This window comes from Taudactylus pleione, unplaced genomic scaffold, assembly GCF_031769625.1.
Source record: "Taudactylus pleione unplaced genomic scaffold, aTauple2 ptg000154l, whole genome shotgun sequence".
Lineage (NCBI taxonomy): Eukaryota > Metazoa > Chordata > Amphibia > Anura > Myobatrachidae > Taudactylus > Taudactylus pleione.
The window spans coordinates 31239752-31261540 of NW_028284556.1; the positions used below are offsets into that span (position 1 = coordinate 31239752).

A 21789-nucleotide genomic window follows, 5' to 3' on the forward strand; every position below is an offset into this window, starting at 1 on the left:
CTGATTACTCCAATTGCCCATTCCCCCTCTCTGACCATCACCTTCTCTCTTTTAACCTATCCCTCTCTCCTTGCCCTCCTCTAACTCCTAAGGCTACCATTACTAAGCGTAATATTGAGGCTATTGACACTGTTGCTTTTTCCTCCCTGCTGGACTCTCTTCTCTCCCCTATCATTTCTCTCTCCTGTCCTGAACAAGCTACTTCCCTGTACAATTCCTCCCTTGCTTCTGCTCTTGATTCTGTTGCTCCAGCAATAACCACTCACCCTCGCAGATCCACACCACAACCCTGGCATTCCAAATGCACCAGATACCTACAAAAGTGTTCAAGAATTGCGGAGCGTCAGTGGAGAAAGTCACGCTCTAAGGCTGACTTCCTCCATTTCAAATTTATTCTCTCCTCCTACAGTGCTTCCCTGTCTCTCTCCAAACAAACATATTTCAAGAACCTCATCTCCTCCCAGTCCTCAAACCCCCGGCGTCTCTTTGCCACTTTCAACTCCCTACTCTGCCCTTCCCCTCCTCGCCTTCCCTCCTCGCTCTCTGCCCTCGACTTTGCCACCTACTTTACATCTAAAATTGACTCCATACGTGAGGACATCATATCCCATCAGACCCTTAGCACTCCTCTCCCTCCTTGCCCTTACCACCCCTCCCCTTCTGTCTCACCAACTCTGACATCCTTCTCCCCTGCTTCTGGAGAGGAAGTCTTGGCCCTCATCCGGTCCTCCCCTCCTTCCACCTCCCCTCTTGACCCTATCCCTTCCCGTCTCCTCTCCCACTTGTCTCCTTCTGCCTGTTCCCATCTGGCTCACCTCCTTAATCTTTCCCTATCATCTGGCACTGTCCCTTCTGCATTCAAACATGCTCTTGTCTCCCCCATTCTTAAAAAACCTACCCTTGATCCTAACATACTTTCAAACTATCGACCCATCTCTCTTCTCCCTTTTGCTTCCAAACTCCTTGAGCGTATTGTCTACAACCGCCTTACCACCTTTCTTTCCTCCCACTCCCTCCTTGACTCATTTCAATCTGGCTTCCGATCTCTCCACTCCACGGAAACTGCCCTCACGAAAGTCAGCAACGACCTCCTTGCTGCCAAATCCAAGGGTCACTACTCTCTGCTCATTCTCCTTGACCTCTCTGCTGCATTTGACACTGTAGACCACCCTCTCCTCCTGCAAATCCTTTACTCTCTCGGTTTACGTGAAACTGCCCTCTCCTGGCTTTCCTCCTACCTCTCTGATCGTTCCTTCGCTGTGTCCTCTCATGACTCCTCTTCCCCTCCACTTCCACTAAAGGTAGGAGTTCCCCAAGGTTCTGTTCTTGGACCTCTCCTTTTCTCCCTATATACATCCTCTTTAGGTGAACTCATTAACTCCTTTGACCTCCAATATCATCTCTATGCAGATGATACTCAAATTTACCTTTCCACCCCTGAGCTCACCCCTGAGCTCCTTACCCGTATCTCCAACTGTCTCTCTGCTGTCTCTTCGTGGATGTCCCAGCGCTTTCTTAAACTTAACATGTCTAAGACTGAGCTGATCATCTTCCCACCCTCTTCCACTACATCACTTTCCACAATTTCGTTATCTATTGATGGCACAACTATCTCCTCTAGCCCCAAAGTGCGCTGTCTTGGAGTTATCCTAGACTCCTCCCTCTCCTTTAAACCGCACATTCAGCACATCTCGCAGTCCTGCCGTTTTCACCTAAAAAATATCTCCAGGATTAGACCCTTCCTCACCCAGGATGCCACTAAAACCCTCATCCACTCACTGGTCATATCCAGATTGGACTACTGTAACCTTCTCCTAGCTGGCCTCCCAGTCTCTCACCTCTCTCCACTACAATCTGTTCTCAATGCTGCTGCTCGGCTCATCTTCCTCTCCAGACGTTCTATATCTGCTTCCCCTCTCCTTCAAGCCCTACACTGGCTCCCCTTCCCCTTCAGATGCCAATTCAAGGTTCTTACATTCACCTACAAAGCCCTCACCAAATCCTCTCCCGCATACATTTCTGACCTTCTCTCCCTTCACAATCCCACCCGCCCACTTCGCTCAACTAATGCATGCCGCCTCTCTTGCCAACTGATTACTTCCTCCCACTCCCGCATCCGAGATTTTGCCCGTGCTGCTCCCTACCTTTGGAATGCTCTCCCTCTCCCTATCAGACTCTCCACCTCTCTACAAATCTTCAAACGGGCTCTCAAGACCCACTACTTCATCAAGGCCTTCCAGCACTCCTCCTAACCCACCTCATGCTCTTTCCTTCCTATCTTCCCCTTCTGTGTCACGCCTGTCTGTCTGCCCCTCCCCTTAGAATGTAAGCTCTCATGAGCAGGGACCTCTTCCCTCATGTGCTTCTCTTTACATTTTCTTCTACTCTCTACTCCCCATTAGGGCACCTAACACGGGACCGCCAACTCCCGGCAGCTTATTGTGAGTGCTTTAATCACTATTTCAGCAATGTATATAAGTTGTGTCCCTGTCCTGCACTGTAATGTACTGTAAGTTACTTGTTTCTTGTTCACTTATTAGTTCTATGTACTATGTAAGGCGCTGCGGAACACTTGTGGCGCCATATAAATAAAGGATAATAATAATAATAATAATTTATGTTTTATATACACCTTATACACACAGCCTGCAGGTAATTTTATACAATATTTTCAATAATTTTACATTTTACATACATGAAATTCATTTATTTTTCATATACACCTTATACACAAAGCCTGAAGGTAATTTTATACAATATTTTTAATAATTTTGTGCCTTAAACAAAGTTTGTGTACTTTGAACCATCAAAAAGCAAAGGTTTCACTATCTCAGTCATGCTAAAAATATTCTGTATTTCGGAATATTTGGATATGGGAGACTCAACCTGTAGTTTATGTTTTTACAGTATAGTCTACTTCAGTGTCTCCAACGTTAATTAAGGTGTGAGCTACTTTAGAAAAATTAAACCTCCTGAAGAGCTACTAAAGGTGTAGAAAACTTACTTTTTAGTACTATATTCCTCTCTATCACAACATAAACAGTCAGTCAATACATTTTTCATGTGTACAGGGATGGTCTGATACACTAATAAAATGCATTGACTGCTTACAGAACAATAAAAATGATGTAAAGAATATTATAGTGTAACCTGACTACACACAAATGCCAAAGCAATCATTGCTCATACAGATTTATCAAACTAAATATTTTCCTGGGAAATCTGATTGTTTTGCCTACACTGACAATCTGATCTCTTCGTTTGCAGACCAAATCTGCCCTGTGAATGCCAGCAATATTGGTTCTGATTTTTTGTTATGTTCATGGCCTTCCTCAACTAAATGAGTAAACTATGAAGCATTCTGGTTGTAGTGCATACATATTCAATACCCTTATATTAATCAGCAGTGTAGGTATAAAAAAAACGAATCGGATAACAATCATTTTTTGAAAATTTGGTAAGCGTTAACATTGAGGGGAATATTTACTAAAGTGCAGGTCTTTAGAAGTGGAGCTGATACCCATAGCAACCAATCAGATTCTACTTAACATTTATCTAGCACCTTCTAGAAGATAATAACTAGAATCTGATCGGCTGCTATGGGCAACATCTCCACTTCTAAAAACCCGCACTTTAGTAATTATACCCGAGAGTATACACAGACCCTGCGTCTTATTGAGTGACTGCATGACCTGAGGCTCATTGAGTGCAGTTGGCCTATAATGACAAACTCTGTCAGATCATGTCATTATCACTTTTTCTGACATAAGTTATCAATATCTAATTGTTTTCACCTACCCAAATTGGGTCTCCTGAGAGTCCAGATCCTTAAGTCATTTCTAAAATTCCTTCTTAAATGTAATTTGAAAAGTAAAATATCACACATTTTTGCAAAGATATTAAAATATCTGTATTTTACTGTTGTAGTTTTCTTCTGAGCTCATCAGACTGTGACTTATTGCTTCTATCTATTGATTTTTTACAATTTTTTTAATTATCTGGAGCTGGCTGCAGGTTATGTGCGTTTGATTGAAATGTGCTGATTTATATGCTACAACATTATCAATCACAGTCATCCATGATTGTCTTAACTTAATATTTTGAACTTTAAGTAGCCAGATCATTTTCTACTGATTCTGTCTCTGCCACTCCTGGGCTGTGTGGAAAGATACTCGCTCATTGCTTTTAGAAAATGTTGCCCAGTGATGGCTTACCGTTATGTCATTTCTCCCTTTATTTAACCTCACCATAAATTATGTTAATTGGCAACTTTAATAAAGGATCATATTGATTTCGGTTGAGGGTTTGTCAGAGGATAACTTTTGCTATAGTGCAACATGTTTGAAAGCCTGCCAGAATGGTAATGTAATGAAAACAGTTTCTATAGAGATGAGAGAATCTGTCCTACTCACCCGTCTCCATCAATACCAGTTACAGAACAGAGGTATTCTTGGCAATGAGTGATCATCTTTTTTTCTTTTGCATTTTAAAAATGTAAATTTAGATTTTTTATTTTTTTACATTTTCTTCAGTTTTCTATGCTGTCAGTTTCTACCATATCTTTTTTGAGCACCTCACTACTAGCAAATTGATTTAATTTATATATACACACTTCCTCTCCTGAGTGTATAATATGGAATAATATATTTACTTAAATGATTAATGAAACTGCTTTGAACTGGCTGATTAAATTCTGATACATTCAACATGTGTACACAGTAGAGAATTTTTTTTTTCCGATTCCAACTAGAGACCTATCAGTGTGGAGTTTGTATGTTCTAAAGGAGTTTCGGTTTCCTCACACACTCCAAAGACACACTGATATATGTTATGACTACACTTCTGTATTAACCTCTAGAACAAGCATCTGATTTTCGCCTATAGCATCCCTTTCCTCATAGAGGAGACCAGTGTTCTGTAATTGGCAAGGTAGTACAGTATATACACAGAAAGTTGGTGCAGACAGGAATAGTTTTTTTAGCGATAAGATAGCAGTATTTACAAACCCAGATTCTGCGTGACAACACTGGTGTAATGCTACTGAAGGACAATGCATGCAGAGAACACACAATAGAGTAATCACAACTAAAACAGAGTTGGGGCATGCTTCTAATTATAAAGTAACAGGCTGAGATCAGGACAGGCAGTTGGAATCTCGGTGCCAGAATCCCGACAGTAAGTGTTAGGGTTAGGGGGAGAGTTAGGTTTAAGGGGATAGGCACCAGGGGGAGGGTTAGGGTTAGGCAGCAGGGGGGGAGGGTTAGGGTTAGGCTGCAGGGGGGTGTTAGGGTTAGGCTGCGGCAAAGGTGGGGGAGGGTTAAGAGCAGTGGAGGCTCCAGAGGTGGGGCTGCGACGCAGTCCAAACTTTAAATGGGGAACAACACCAACTGCCCTTACAAACGCTACCAAACATTACATTGGGGTGTCCCCTTTATTTAAATTTTGGACTGTGCTTCAGCCCCACCTGTGAAGCCACCACTAGTTAGGAGACTCACCGAATTGGGTGAGGATTTTGACTGTCGAGATGCCGCTGTTGGTGTTCTGACCACCAGTATCCCGACCGCTGGGATCCTGTAACCAACCCAAAAAAAGCCCCTGTAACCAATCACTGATCCTCACTCAGCTTTCCAAACAATGATTGAAATACAAGCTGGGTACACACTTTTACGATTGCAGACTGATCAGGTAAAACTGTCCCGATCAGCCATGCAGTTTGTGCCCAGTGTGACCCCCTGTCAGCCATGTACACACTGTGCAGGCAGGGTTGGACTGGCCCACAGGGCTACAGGGGAAATCCACAGCGTGCTCCACTGCCTGAGGGCCCCACCCCTACTCTAGGGGTAGAGAAAGGTCATGGATGAATTTGGGTGTTTGGTTTGTTTCTAGGGAAACGACACAAAGATTAGCCCTCTTGCCAACCTAAGTGGGTGGTCTTGGCACACCCCTGTCCCCTCTATTATAAAGGGGCCCTATTCTTTGCATGTGCTCTCTAATGGAGGTCCAGGTCCCTCTGTTGTGGCTGGCCACACCCCCTCTAGTGGCTGGACACACCCTTTAAGCTTGGGCCCCTACCACTACATTCCCTGGTGGGCCCTTTCTGGCCCAGTCCGACACTGTGTGTACTGGCTTCTATGGGATCGGGAGGTCGAACCGACGAATATTAAACTGTACATAAGATGCGACCTCCCGATCCCGGCCGTTACAGGGGTGTTAAAAGCCATTTATCGGCTAACACTCATGCATCGGGACAGGGTACACACCTACACAATCCAATGGCCGTTCTCTCATTACTGGATGAACAGCCCGATGATTGTATGGTATGTACCCAGCTTAAGACTGGGAATAACATAATGGTTAGTTGGTGTGAGGAATAGTTCTAGTACTGAGATAATTGTTGGTCCTATCTCTGCCAATAGGCTTCTGACAGAATTAACAGTGTGTGCTTAATAGGGAATATAGATTATAAACTACACTGTGGCAGTGGCTTATGTGAATGATTAACATATTCTCTGTAATATATTTCATAATATGTAGGCACTATATAAATAACTATTAATAATTAAAATTAATTAACAGGTTTATTGCAAAATAAATAATTGGGGAGGACATACTGCCTTCCCAAAGCAAAAACTGGAACAAGCACCAGTGTGAATAGTATTATTCAGTCTGATCACAGCTCATTCAGATTAAAAAAAAACAGATACGGTTCTGCCAGCCTGGGATGGTCCATATATCTCTACATGGTATCCTGCTGTAATTGTGGTATCCTGCTGTAATTGTGGTATCCTGCTGTAATTATGAGAAGCAGCCCCAGATCTGTCAGCACAGGGCTGAATTTCCTAAGGGACTCAGGGCCTAATTCAGAGATGTACGTAAATTTGCTGGTTTATGTACATCTCCGATGGTGAGAGATCTGTGCATGTTCAGTACTGTGCAAGTGCAGATCTCTTTCTACACAATGCCTCTAAGCCGCAGCATGATTAACATTGCTCACAAGTCGGGTAATGGATAGCCGGCAAGGACCAGCAAGGCACGTGCACGCTGGGTCCTTGCCATCCCCGATTGTCTACTGAACATGGCCTTCAACCTAACAACGCTCGTCAGGTTCGGCATGTTCAGAGATAGGAGGTTGGGCTCCTTCACTGAATGATGTTCATTGAACGCCGTTCAGTGCAGGCACCGCACCTCGGCGACCTGAAGGTCTGAACGCTAGACGTTCACACTTTCAGGTCACGTAGTGGATAGGCCCCTTTACACTATCTACACTTGCACATATTTTAAGATGCATGCAGCACAAAATACAGTAGCTAGAAGAGAGCGCAAGTTTGTGGTCTGCATTTTAAGTGTCTGCTTGGGCCTCAAAATGATGCTCAGTGCTAAATGAGGCCATTTGTTTCTCATTAAGGTATGCATTAAACTTTTATCTCTGTTTTAGTCAGAAGAGCTCCTCGTCTCATTTTCTTCTACTTTACATGAAACTGAATATCAAGTACGCACAGAACATTGTCTAACGGTCATTTCAGTGACTAGACTTTAGAATAAAGCCATTTCGAGTAATTAATGTACATTTTTGCAGTAATACCTCAAGGGGCTTCGAAGTTTGAAGTTGGACATAAAAATCATGAATGGAATTTCTTATGGCACTAAGACGGCAGCATTTTTCTCAATATGACTGTGCCTTTTAGAGTAATTTAAAAGTGTTAGATGATTATACTTCAGTAATATTAAGAGACAAAAAATACATTCACAAAGATCAAAGAGAAACCAGCATGTATCAGTAGCATTAAGGATGTATGGAATTTCCAAGTAGTTTCAGAACTTCAAAAGGAGCAGAAGATGTTTTCTTTGCCGGGTCAGTTGGGCCCAATAGGAGCATTCTAAATGATATATATTATGCATTCAGGCCTCCATGTACCACCTAACGGTTAAAAGGATACATGTACACATAGGGATTTGACTGGTGAAATGCCGCCCCTCCGCCCTTCCCATCCCAATCTGTGTACAAACCTCCAATATCAATAGCAGCTCTGCCTCTGTATGCATATATAACAGACAGATAAAATCAATTCTGTATCATTTAAAAGCTTTATCACCACCAACCCGAAAAATATTCTCACTACCTAGAGTCCCATATGCTGCTCCATACAGCTGTTTTTCCTGTTCTCCGATTCTGTGCAACAGAACCAGCAAACCAATTTGCCACTTTATAATGGTGAGTGGTATGAGCAGAGGGACCAATTACGGCACCAATTTCTTGAGTACAGTTTGTGATTGGTCCTACTGTTTACAAACCTCTTAGCAGTGTCACACAATCTCGGTTTTTAAACTGATTTTTTTTTAAATATTACAGTACTGTATTTAAATATCTATATTCTTAAAGGAGTTTCATTTCTCCAACATTTATAGTAGACGTCCGTATCTAAATGCTGTGTTTTGAGCCGCATGTAAAAATTGGGACGTTATGTTTACTTTTCGTATGACGGTTTGCAATGTATAGTACAGACTGAGGGCATATGGTATTTTGAAGGGTCTTTGGGCAGAAAGAATAGGATGGCGAAACGGAAGGTTGAGAATGATAAAAAGAAGAAAGAAAGGATTATAGCAGAAGCCTGGAGGGCAGACATTACATTGTAGTGAGAACAAGCAGGAGAGGAAGCAGATATGAGGGGTTTGACATGCAGTAGGCAAGTAGGATAGATATCAGAGATCGTGGCCAGGAGAAAATATATGTACAACTAAACATACTGAAAAGATCAACTGTATTCTCAGTGTGTTTCTCTGTGGGTCTGTAAATGGCTCAGCCATACCAGCTAAGGCTGGAGAGAAATTTTGAGAGTTTTGCATATATGGGCAACAGTGTAACCGTGATTTTTGTGAAAATGACAGTAATGTGGAGGATTCATGTAAATTAGATTAAAAGAGACAAAGAATTTGTCTTCACATAGGCACAGGTTTAATAATTTACTTGCACTAGATCAGACATGAAAGTAATTAATGTCAACATCATTTTCTTTCATTACCCATTGCAAACTTGGGGCCTGATTCAGACCCACTCGCGAGCGGCTGTCCGCTCGCAAGTGGGTCGATGGTCTGCACTGAGCATGCGCACGACGGAGGGAGCTCCGTCGTGCGCATGCGCCAGACACGACGAGCGAAGGACTTTCCTTCGCTCGTTGTGTCCGATCAAAGGGGGCGTGCTGTCAATGTTGATTGACAGCACGCCCCCTTTGGTGCCGGGGGCGTGCCGGGGGCGTGCCTCCCTGACGGGGGCGTTCCCACGGGAACGCCTCCCGTCAGAAGCCGGCCCACTGACATCACTAGTGATGTCAGTGGGAGTGATTTTGGCTCTGATAGAGCCAAAATCACTCCGGAGCTTGCGGTTGAAAACCTCAACCGCAGGCTCCGGTTCGCAATTTCGATGGTCGCGATGGTCACGACCATCGCGGCCATCAAAATGCACGCTCGTATAGCCTGTGGGTGGTGACCCACAGCTATACGAGCGTCCAGGAGGACGCTCCATGAAAATGGAGCCCGGCCCTCATGCAGAGCGTGCGCTCTGCTCAGAGCGTACGGCTGTGAATGAGGGCCTTGGTCTTTACTTTTGGAATTTCAAAACCTACTTTGTGCTTAACCATTTATGTTCTAAGCTTCACAGTTTAGATACTGGTTTTTGTCAGCAGTCCAAATTATTGAAGTATTCCTGCTTGATGCCCTTGGTGAAACGTGACTGTTCATAAAAGAAATGTGTGTTGGCGGAGACCCAGACCAGAGGTGCGTAGTCTAATCCGCCTGTGGTTTTCGCCAGTGACCCTCGCAAGGAAGTATGGACTTTGCAGCATCCAATGGGCAGGTCGCAGCCCCCTGGCTGGGTCACTCAGTACTAGCACAGAGACAGGAAATGAGGCAGGCACGGTGTCGCATGTAGAATACTAGCTGGAGTTAGCAAGACCAGTGGTGCTGGATATGATTCTCGGTGTAGTAGGCCAGCTACTCGGGATTCTAGCTGGAGGATGGCAAACCAGCAATGCAGGATATGAATCTGGATTGTAACAGGCCAGCTACTCAGGATTCTTGCTGGAGGATAGCAAACCAGCAACGCAGGGTACGCATCGGGGTGTAGAAGGCCAGCTACTCAGGATTCCAGCTGGAGGATGGCAGAACCAGGAATGCAGGATATGAATCTGGATCATAACAGGCCAGCTACGCAGGATACAAATCGGGGTGTAGCAAGCCAGCTACTCGGGATGCAGGTACTGGACCCAACAGGACTTCTGATGGGTAGAGGAACACAGGCAACAAGCAAGAGCTATAACCGGCAGGGTCAGACAGGGCTGACTGCAAGGTAAAGAGAACAGGAGCCAATCAGGAGGCCAGCACAGATAAGCCCCCCTAGATGAACAATATTGTGCAGCTGGAGCGCTGCACGTCTCCCCTGATTGACCCACAACCCCCCATGGTCACCAGGCGTCCTGGTTGCCTAGTGACATGGTGGGGAGCCACCAGCCAGAAGCACAGTGATGTCCCAGTCGCCTAGCAACGACTGGGACCCATGACAGACGAGCCGCGGCGGCTCGTAACATATATATATATATATATATATATATATATATAGTATACACTAATGTGCAAAAGTCTTTGGCCACAGCTTATATGTTTACTTATATTGCTCTATCTTAATGACTATCAATTTAATTGTCACACAGCGCTCTTGAAGCGTTGCTCCGGGAGTGGCAGCCACGGTTTCTTCAGAATGTATGGATCATACCGGAGAAATACGTCAAGGACGGAGATATTTATCTGCTCTAGCTCTCCAGATCACTACGCATACAGATCCACCTATCATTGCACTCCGAATCAGGCAGGACGGAGGAATTTAAAACACTGAGCGGTGTACTCACTAGAGACACCGGTGACTCCGTCAGGATTGTTTTACTCACTGTATAATTCAGCTGTTACATCATACTGAACAGCGGATCTACAACCCGTTTGCACTCCCGCTGACGAGCGGTGGAGAGCAAGTCTGCGCTAGACATCAATCAGTGAGTACACAATATGACCCACCTATCCTACACTGTATATTGTGTCTGAACTTACGGCATAACGGGTGGACCGAGTTTAACACCTGAGGTTTAAGTGCACACCGGTGACATTGACTATTATTTGGGGACAATCATTAACTAAAGTACTGGCACAGAACAAATGGACGATCATTTACCATACCAGAGCCATGTTAGTATCTGGATACATTTTTGAGTTATTGTATCCTCTAAAGAAAGGAATCTGGGAAACAATTATTTGTAGAGCGTGAACAGAATATAGCACTATATTGTACCACCTGTTATATATATTTTATATACACCGCTTGTTATATGCAACTATACTATACAATACATTTTATTTTTATTACAATTTGTGTGGTGATTCAAACCAGCGCTCCACCCACATTTTTGCTATATATATATATATATATATATATATATACATATATATATATATATAGAATGCAGTAGTAGGCGTCACTGAAGGTCTTTAGTTGCAAAAAAAGGTAAATTTTATTCCGACGTTTCAGGGCATATACAGCCCTTTTTTCAAGGATACATACACTTATGTATCCTTGAAAAAAGGGCTGTATATGCCCTGAAACGTCGGAATAAAATATACCTTTTTTTGCAACTAAAGACCTTCAGTGCCGCCTACTACTGCATTCTATACTTCTAATACAAGGAAGGCACGGAGGCTGCATCAATTCTGTTTCTACGAGTGCCGGTCCTACTTGGAAACTATATATATATAGTTTCCAAGTAGGACCGGCACTCGTAGAAACAGAATATATATGCATAACAATGGATGTCACTCGGATAAAAGATCATATAACAAACTGTGGTAGATCAACATTTCAGGGCGCCCTGAAACGTTGATCTACCACAGTTTTTTATATGATCTTTTAACCGAGTGACATCCATTGTTATGCATATACGATACCTGGGTATTCTGGATGTGCACTGGGACTGCTGACATATTGAGGTCAGCGGAGTGCCGGACATTGTGCTTGTTCCATATATATATATATTGTGACAAGAATCATATAAACCAGATAAAATCCATCAGTAGCTTTTATTGCTCCCACAGGCAGGTACACAGGCAAGATGTCATACAAAGTCTTCCAAAACAGCAATATTTCTTCAGTGGACTCGCAGCTACAGGAACCTAACACTAGTCACCCCCAGGCCTATAAGCTGGGCGACTATTTCACCGTCAGGCTCAGTTTCCCCAGTGTCTCTGCAGTTCTTAAACCAGCGTCTCACAGGTGTCTGGCACTGATTGAGGCAACACCTGAATGGGACATTTACACAATCCTAATGCCTTAGCTCTGCTAAACCTGGGAGATATGGATATTCCACATTTACCTCATGTGGAATTATGCTGACCCTGTCACTATATATATATATATATATATATATATATAAATGATTCACTCTTGCAGCACTCCTCACTAATACTTATTGTGAACAACGCAGGTGCCTTCCTTGCATAAACCAAGCACGTTGGGATACGTTTGTACAGCATGTAAATCAGGCGGTACTCATTGCAGACATATCACAGGAGACAGATCTTGCCAACGTTTCAATGTTTATGTAAACAAGTAGCATAGTATGTCTAAACAGATACTTAAAGAGTTCCCAATATAGCACAATTTTACCATGCATGTCACGCACAGGCAGCCCACGGACACAGTACCACTGTCATCGGGACACTGCAGAGAGAAATGGCGCATGTGGCAGGGGCAGAGTTCAAAAAAACCAAAGAAAAAAATAAAACAAAATCAAACAACTAAATCTGTATATTAAATGGCATTGTAAGCCATACTTGTAATTATATTAATGTATAAGTGACAGGGACTCTCTTTGAATGTAATTGTTAGAATTTCTGGTAAATTACAATCAATAAACAATACTATTGGCTAGCTATAGACACACACATAAATCTAAGTAGACAAACTGCATAAAATAGAACAAAAACAGCAGCATATCATTGTAAGTAGGAATAATATACTTTATAATGCAAAGAAGTACGGAGTACAAAAATCCATGGTCAAATATCCACAATTGAAACAGGCATGATGGCGTTAAAAGGACAAGCCAGTAACTTATTGTATTCCAGTGTTATAGTGGTCAAACAAAACACATCATCCATACTTTAGGGCTTGAATGATGAATGCATTGTTACCTTAACTTACAATATGGAGGTGCACGGTAGCTCTGTTCAAGGGTATAGTATGAGACTCTGTGACTGCCAGCGTTATTTGTATTTAGTCTGATAACACAGAACAATAACATTAGTGATTGTGAATGACAGAAACCATGTGTGTGTGTTTGTGTCTACTGCTGGTGATTTGCTGAAAGTTAGTAATATACAGTATATAATAATTAAACTTTCTTAATAAATAACATCAATATACACAAAAGTAAAATGCAAGAATTAATATTTTCATCTTCATATAGACAATTTAAAGAATGAAATAAATTCAGTCATGTATGTCTTTCATTAACTATTTATTTTTTCTGTTACTTATTCATTAATAGTCATGAAACACAGAGTACTTGCTGGGACCACCCAAAAATGACTGAACTCTTCCAATCACTCGGTAAGGAGATTCTGCATATATATGTAATACATTATAAGTAACTAATTGTTGCCCTTTTCCAGCATTACGAAAGCAGTGAGTTACAACCAATAACCTTTCTTAAAAACAGCTGTTTTGGGGGGATATATGCAAATTTCTAGCATCTCCAGAATATATGTAGGGGATCTGCAGCAGATATCGGTTTGCAATATATATAGTACAGATTGATAGTACAGTACAGTATCTGCTGCGGTCCCTCGTTTTCGATCACAAAAGCAGCCCCGTAGGTTTCTATGGGACGTGCTAAATTGGCATATTTTGTGCATCTGCAGGGGATGTGACAAGCGGTGTGACTAGTGATGCGGTGTGGTGTGAGTGTGGTCTACACAAGGAGTCTGGCATGTGCAGTGGGTGTGGCTAACTCCATAGAGGGCATTGCTAGTGTCACCGTCCTATAATACAGAAAGCATCTCGGTGACTGCCATATAATACAGAGAGCATTGCAGTGACCACCATATAATGCAAAGAGCATTGCAGTGACCACCCTATACAGTAATACAGAGTGCATTACAGTGACCGCCATATAAGACAGCGGGATGTAGTTATGTGGCCTCCGATCACAATCCCAACTGCAGATTGCCAGCAAAGGATTTATGATAGGCGTCGAAATACCGACGCCTATCATAATCCCGATGCCGGAATCCAGGACGACATGTGCCCAAACGAGGTAAATCCGGGACGCACGTCCTGTTAGACGGGCTCCCGGGGGGAGGTTAGGTTTGAGGAAGTTAGCGGGGTTAGTGTTACGTTTTTTGGGGGGAGACATCACAACTGGGAGGGCATTTAAATTTGCTCGCCCAGTTGTGATGCCAGTGTCGGCGGTTCCTGCGGCCAGCGTACAGGCAGACGTGGGTCACCTGTACACACAAGTAGATTTACCTATGGCTGTGCTGCAGGTCCGACATGATATGTTTGTGAACAATGTCGTTCACAGACATATCGGTTATACACACCCGCATATTCACTATGCTATTCACTGAACGACATATCGCCAGGGCATGCAGAGCCAGCCCAGGTAAAGGGGGTTGGTCTAAATGCAGGAGGCATGACAATGCCCCTTCAGGGGAAAAAAAACATTTACGGCGCTGCTCGTTGGGGAGGGAACCCTCAGCACGGTGCAAAACAAGGGGGGACACAATCAGTGTGATCACTCGCACCCCAGGCAGAGGAGACTGCTGCTCAGCAGCGATCAGTCTCCCACTGCAGCCCAGCACATAGCAGTTACAGCTGAGAGGAAAGAGGAAGGAGAGGCAGCATTGGACCCGGGCCCCTCCAACAAACCCAGATAATTAGTCCCTGCTCCCTCCCTCCTTTTAGCGCCCCTGCATATCGCAGACCCTCCAACATGACCCCTCCCATCCTGTAAAAATTGCTCTGCTCCTAGACTTCCTTCTTAATTGATGATTGCAGACACCTGTGCTGAATCACCTGTCTCATCTATTAACTAGTTCAACACAGGTGTCTGCAATCATTAATTAGGTGGGAAGTCCAAGAGCAGAGCAATTTGTACCGGGTGGAAAGAGTCGTTTTGGAGGTAGGATGTTGCATAGTGTGTTCCCAGCATAACACTCACAAGGTACTTCAAACAGGAATAATGCTTAAATGGGCAGTATTTTAATTTAAAAAAATACATAGATAAAAGACACTCACTGGATTCTCCAGTGAGGTTCCAGTTCTCCCTGCACCCCCAGGACTAGACAAACCAACAAGCACTATTTCTGCTCACCTTCTCACATGGACTCTCACTCTTTACACACACTCTCCTCTTACTGGTCCCTTGAGCTGTTCTTACACGTCGATATGTCCGCTCCTCATTTTGCTAAACGCTGACTACTCCTTCCTATCCCATTCATTGCTCCCTGGAAGAGCTGACTGAGAGTCCTGCAGTCTGCTGTGCAGTGTGCTGTGAAGGTTACTGCCGGGGCCCGTCTGTCCCAATGAGTGACAGCCGAGATCGCACTAGTATACCTTTCCGCCTCCTTGTTTCACTGACAGTCCCAGGCCGGTGGTGGAGCTTCGAACGATCTGCGGGGGCAGTGCGTCAGGTGATTTGGGGGTGGAGCTTCGGACAGCCCCAGGAGTAGCAGTTATTTCGATGGCCGGGGAAGGGGGGGTTTAGGTGAGGTAGTTCTGTGTAAATGGGCGATGCTTCAGCCCAGGCAGCCAGTAGGTGGATGATCAGGGTGGTGCCAGGAAAAAAAAAATCACTATCTCTGGTTGCTCCACCCGCTCGATTGTTTATCCGGCCCTGGTTGGCCCCACTGACGCATGCATAGCCCTTTTGCCGGGATAATGAGAGAAGGATAATAATTGCAAGCGAAAATTTTAAAATTTGCTTTGCGATTATCAGCATTACTATCATACTTAAACCATGCAGTATGTGATAAATAATCCCTCTAAGAATTTTCCTCGCATTTCCTGGATAATAAAAATTGTTAGGGCACAGGTTCTCATACTCGGTCCTGATTCAGAGACGGACGCTCGTCTGAATCAGGGCGTTTTTTTTTTTTTTTTTTTGGAGCGGCCAGGTTGATGGTCGCGATGGTCATCAGGCTTGCGACGAGACCCTTGTGGTAGGGTATCATGGCCGCAAGCCCCAGAGAGCTTCTGGCTCTAATAGAGCCGGAAGCTCTGCCACTGATGGTGATGTCAGTGGGGCCTTCCACAAACGGCAGGCGTTCGCTTGGGAACGCCTGCGTTTGTGAAGCCACCCCCCGGCCATGCCTACCAAATCACCATCGACATCTCGCCCCCTTTGGTGCGAGACCCAGAGCGACGGAGCACCCGTCGCTAGCCGGATCTCGCGTATGTGAACGACGGAGCCGGCTTCGTCGTGCGCATGCCCAGTGGGCAAACATTGACCCGGTTGCGAGCGCTCAACGCTTGCGACCGGGTCTGAATCAGGCCCAGAGTCACAAGTGAGATAATTACCTCCACCTATGGATCAGATTAAGTGAAGATTATGTTCCCCTAGGACATAATCTTCACTTGTTACAAATCTTGTTAATACCACTGAGGAAGCAGGGTGACATAATCTTCACTTGTTCAATCAGGGGGACATAATCTTCACTTTATCTAGTGGATCTTTTAAAATGTGTCGGTGAGTAATGCAGCATACACACGGTCAGATTTTGTTAAAGATATGAATGATAACGATTCTAAAAATCGTTCAGATATTCATATCACTGACATCGACCAACGGTGCGCATTCCCGCATGTCAGATAACAATATCTGACATCGACTGTGTTTGCAGACAGATTTGGATGATTTCATTCATTTTAATACTGTCAGAAATCGTTCACTGTTCATGAAATCGCTGATGAAATTGTTCATCGTTATCGTTCAATGGTAACAACGATCTGACAAATTTGACCGTGTGTATGCACCATAAGGAATACACCTGTGTACCTGCTGGGTGACCTGGAAAATGTGAACTGTGTGGGGTCCTGAGTCAATTGACAAAAGTTTTTAGAGCAGAATTTCATAAGGAAGGTTGGAGAGATGTTGCATGCTATTACACATATTGGGGCAGATGTATGAAGCTCTGGAAAGTGATAAAGTGGAGAGTGATAAACGACCAGCCACTCAGCTCCCAACTGTCATGTTACAGGCTGTTTCAAAAATGACAGTTGAGAGCTGATTGGCTGGTCGTTTATCAATCTGCACTTTATCACTTTCCAGAGCTTCATACATCTGCCCCATTATCAAATAATTAAACTATAACTTTAGTAGGCAATTACATCATGATATTATATTTGAGTCATTTTTTTCACTTTTTCTAGGTGACTTAAACAACGTGAGGTTTTCAGCTTACCGCACTGCTATGAAAATAAGGAGACTTCAGAAGACCTTGTGCTGTAAGTAGCGTACTTTCTGTTACCTGTACTGTACTAAACCTGTCTGATGTGGCTGCTAGTGTCATGAATTGTGTATACATAATATAGAACTTACTGTATAACAAATGATGGTCCAAAACTTAAACCTGAAAATTATGATAAAATGTAAATACTAGTGTCCCTTGACCGCTTTTATTTTATAACATTGTTTTTGTAACTACAGTGAATTGGGTTCATTTATGTGGGCAAAGTAAATACTCACTATCTAGCTGCGGAAATCACAGAGGAAAACAGCATGTAGAACGAACTTCAGTTTCCTCCAGAATGATTATGTATTTCACTTGTTCACCCTATAGTTACACTACATGTTGTAGTTCTGCTGGCCTTAAGATAATAGTGTAGGGAAAGCTGCCACTGCAGCTGTGTCAGAGCTTCTACATCGATAAAGCCAATTATCTAAGAGAAAATTATCAGGTAACTCACCACAGGGTAAGTAAATTTACTGCATAGCCAAGTACAGTTGTAAACTAAGGAACTGAGAGGAATCAAAAAGACTGTTATTTAGTTAGGTGATTTCAAACCCGCTGACTTCAGGCAAATGAGAAAGAAGGTGATAAGGCCCATAGACTATAAGTTCTCACAAACAGGCTCTTCCACCCTCTTGGTTCTCACCCTGCACTATCCTTGTCTCCAGTGTAGTCCACCTTCTCAGGGCACTGGGTCATTGAGTGCTACTGTTTATTGCTGTAACTCACACGTGGTATAATTACCTCACTCTTTGTTTTTCCTGTACTGTCTGTTTGAATATTTATTTTTATTTTGTATTGTTTATACTGTAGCTTTGTAATATTCCCTGTAGATAATAATAATAAGGACCAGGCATATGTAAAGAACTATGGCCCTCATTCAGAGCCACTCGCTAGCGGCAGTACGCTCGTTCCGAGCGATGTTCGCACATCTGCGCATGCGTACGGATCGTTATACGCATGCGCGAACCAGTCAGTGCGGCCGAAATTCATGTGCTCGCAATATAGCGAATGCCTGCTATTTTGAGTGACAGAATGAGGCGTATGTGGGTGGTAACAGGGGAAGGTGCTTGAAAATGGGGAGTGGAGATCCGAACGCAGGCGTGCTTAAAGGTCAAAACGGGCGTTTTATGGGTGTGCATAATTAATACAGCAGCGTCATTGACCACGTCACTGGGTTATTTTATAGCCAGAACTGCTCGCAAGATTGTGGTAGAAAAAACCAACCACAAGAATAGCGAGCAGTTCATACGCTGGTCGATGTACTCGATTAATCTAATAAATAGCGGACATGACGTATGGTACGTGCGGCCAGGGGGCGTTTTTAACAAATAAACGAGCGTATGTTTTGCTCGCTCATTCAGACTTAGAGGTGTGAACAGACTGCAATTTGCGAACTGATCATTTGAATAGCCACCCCTTGTTTTAGAACGAACGACCGCAAATAGCGAACGGCTCTGAATCAGGCCCTATGTGTCCTGCCTCTAAAGAGCAGAGACTTTCATAGCAGGTACCTATTAGATTCACTGTAGAATAGATACATGTTTGATATAATTTAATAAATTATGAAATATTGTTTAGACAATAGATCAACAAAATAAATCCTCTAGGTCTATTATGACCATTTTTGAAAAATAAAATACACAAAAAAAATTTTATTTATCACTAAATTTCACAACAATAGAAATGTTTTTTTTGCTAATATTTGTATATAAAATGTCAGCAATATTGTAACTGAAATAACAGTGTAATGAATATTTATAATATATTTTATAACTATTGCCTAATGAAAAAATTATTTATATCAATATTAAAGCAATTCCATTTTTTATCGCAATCTTGCCAAATTAAATATTTTAAGTTCGTTAAATTACTGTTTATGGCAAAACTATAACCAGAGCCTCATTTCTTCTGCTCACATTGCTTGCCCTGTAACATGTAGACCTACAGTGACTAGTAAATAGATCACTGTAACTCATAAGACTAGAACAATCTTCTGAAATAATTTGTGCTTATATTAATATTCTGATAATATGGTGGGTTACAGGCTGTTTTAACCTTTACTACCGTACTTTAAAACTGTTATCACGCAGAATAGTAGGAGATGAAGAAGATAACTACATTTTTGGTGATGTGTGGTCGCATTGTTTGGCTTTGCACATTCCCACGAATTACGCTCATGTTCCTGTGCAGCTCTATGAAGTGCAGATGAAAATTGGGGATATTGGTGTCACGCACCAATTGGTGATATTGCCGGCACTCCCCACGTTGTTCCATCTACAGTTGGTGGAGTTTGCAGACAATTGAATTCCCCCTGAGAGTGAAAAGAAAATATTCTCTCACCATAGTCACACGCACCTTACAGCCAGCAGGTTGTTTGTTTTTAGGAATTGTTTTTGATCCATAACAATTGTTCACCATTTTGGTCCAGTCACAATAAAGTTTGTCTCTAGAATTACATTAAAGTTTGTCAGTAGAGTTACAGAAATACATAGGTTTTATAGGAACATGGGCGTATCTATAATAGACTATACTTTCCTCACTGAAATCACTGAGAAAATGGCGCCAAAGCCATTTTCCCGAAGACCTGCGCATGCCCAGCAGACTCTGGTACAGTGCAAAAGTCTACCCAATGACTGCACCATGGATAGAGGGAAGCCCACATAGAGACCTTACCAGATCCAGGGGGGATCCACCATTGGAGTGCACACCACAGGCCCTCTTCCTCACCTTCCTCTCTTAAACCATCCCTGTATAGGGACATAGGGGCTCATTTATCAATGAGTGTTATCATACTCAACGAGTTTTAAAACTCTTTGCGTATGATAATGGTGTTCCAGCCAATATCTATTATTGTACAGTGATGATAGGATGTATTTTAAAATTACTGTGACATTGTTACAGAGTAAATAAAACTAAACCTAAAAATTTGCCACAACCACAGAGTTGTTCTCATATACTATTGTGATACCACAAAACTGCACCACGAGACTGCGCTGATTAATTTGATGTGAGACACTTGTATCTAGGGGTGTGCACCGGCCACTTTTCGTGTTTTGTGTTTTGGTTTTGGATCTGGATCTTTCTTCGTGTTTTGGATCTGGATTGGTTTTGCCAAAACCACCCTTCCGTGTTTTGGGTTCTGGGTTTTGTGTTTTGGATCTGTATTTTTTTTAAAAAATGCACAAAAACAGCTAAAATCACAGAATTTGTAGGTTTTTCTGCTCCTATGCTATTATTAACCTCAATAACCTTAATTTCCACTCATTTCCAGTCTATTCTGAACACCTCACACCTCACAATAGTGTTTTTATGTCCAAAAGGTTGCACCGAGGTAGCTGGATGACTATGCTAAGCGACACGAGTGGGCGGCACAAACACGTGACCCATCTAGGCGTGATACTGCAGTGGCAGACAGGATGGCAGTTTGAAAAACTAGGCCCCAAACTGTACATAATGCAAAGAAAAAAAAGAGGTGCAAGATGGAATTGTCCTTGGGCCCTCCCACCCACCCTTATGTTGTATAAACAGGACATGCACACTTTAACAAACCAATCATTTCAGCGCCAGGGTCTGCCACACAACTGTGGCTGAAATGATTGGTTCGTTTGGGCCCCCACAAAACAAGCTGGCAATTAATCTGTCCCTGCACAAACTGGCTCTACGGAGGCAAGATGTCATCCTCATCCTCCTCATCCACCGATTCCTCACCCTCTTCAGTGTGTACATCCTCATTCTCACAGAGTATTAGTTCGTCCCCGCTGGAATCCACAACCACAGGTCCCTCTGTACGTTCTGGAGGCTGGTCTCCCTGGAAGAGTTGATAATTCATTTTATGAACATCATCTCCACATTTTGTGGAAGCAACCTCCTACGCCTTTCGCTGACAAGGTTCCCGGCTGCACTAAACACTCTTTCGGAGTACACACTGGAGGGGGGGCAACTCAGGTAAAATAGAGCCAGTTTGTACAGGGACCTCCAAATTGCTTCTTTCTACTTCAGGGTCCATAGGGTATCCACAGGATACCTTGGGGTATAGGTGTGACGTCAGTCGCTGGGCACCATAGAGTTAAGCTTTTCAGCCTCCCAGGATGCACTAGGGTCCCCCTCCTATACCCCGCCCCCGAGCCAAGGCACCTCAGTTTAGTTTGGTGCCCGGCCGGCGTCGGGTGCACCTGTCGGAGTGGGGGCTAGAAGAGCCCCTGAAGCTTTCTTCAGTGCAGCTGTGGCTGCACATCTGGA

At 43.3% G+C, this 21789-nt stretch overlaps 1 protein-coding gene across 4 annotated transcripts in view; it reads left to right on the forward strand.

Annotated features, from left to right (window-relative positions):
- The window catches only part of UTRN (utrophin), a 764396-nt gene that overhangs the window by 636627 nt on the left and 105980 nt on the right, over positions 1 to 21789 (forward strand). For all 4 annotated transcript variants that reach the window (XM_088474412.1, XM_088474409.1, XM_088474411.1 and 1 more), the window contains 2 exons: positions 13584 to 13645; positions 17468 to 17542. In XM_088474412.1, the coding sequence (XP_088330538.1) occupies positions 13584 to 13645; positions 17468 to 17542 (137 nt within the window). The remainder of the gene's footprint in view (positions 1 to 13583; positions 13646 to 17467; positions 17543 to 21789) is intronic.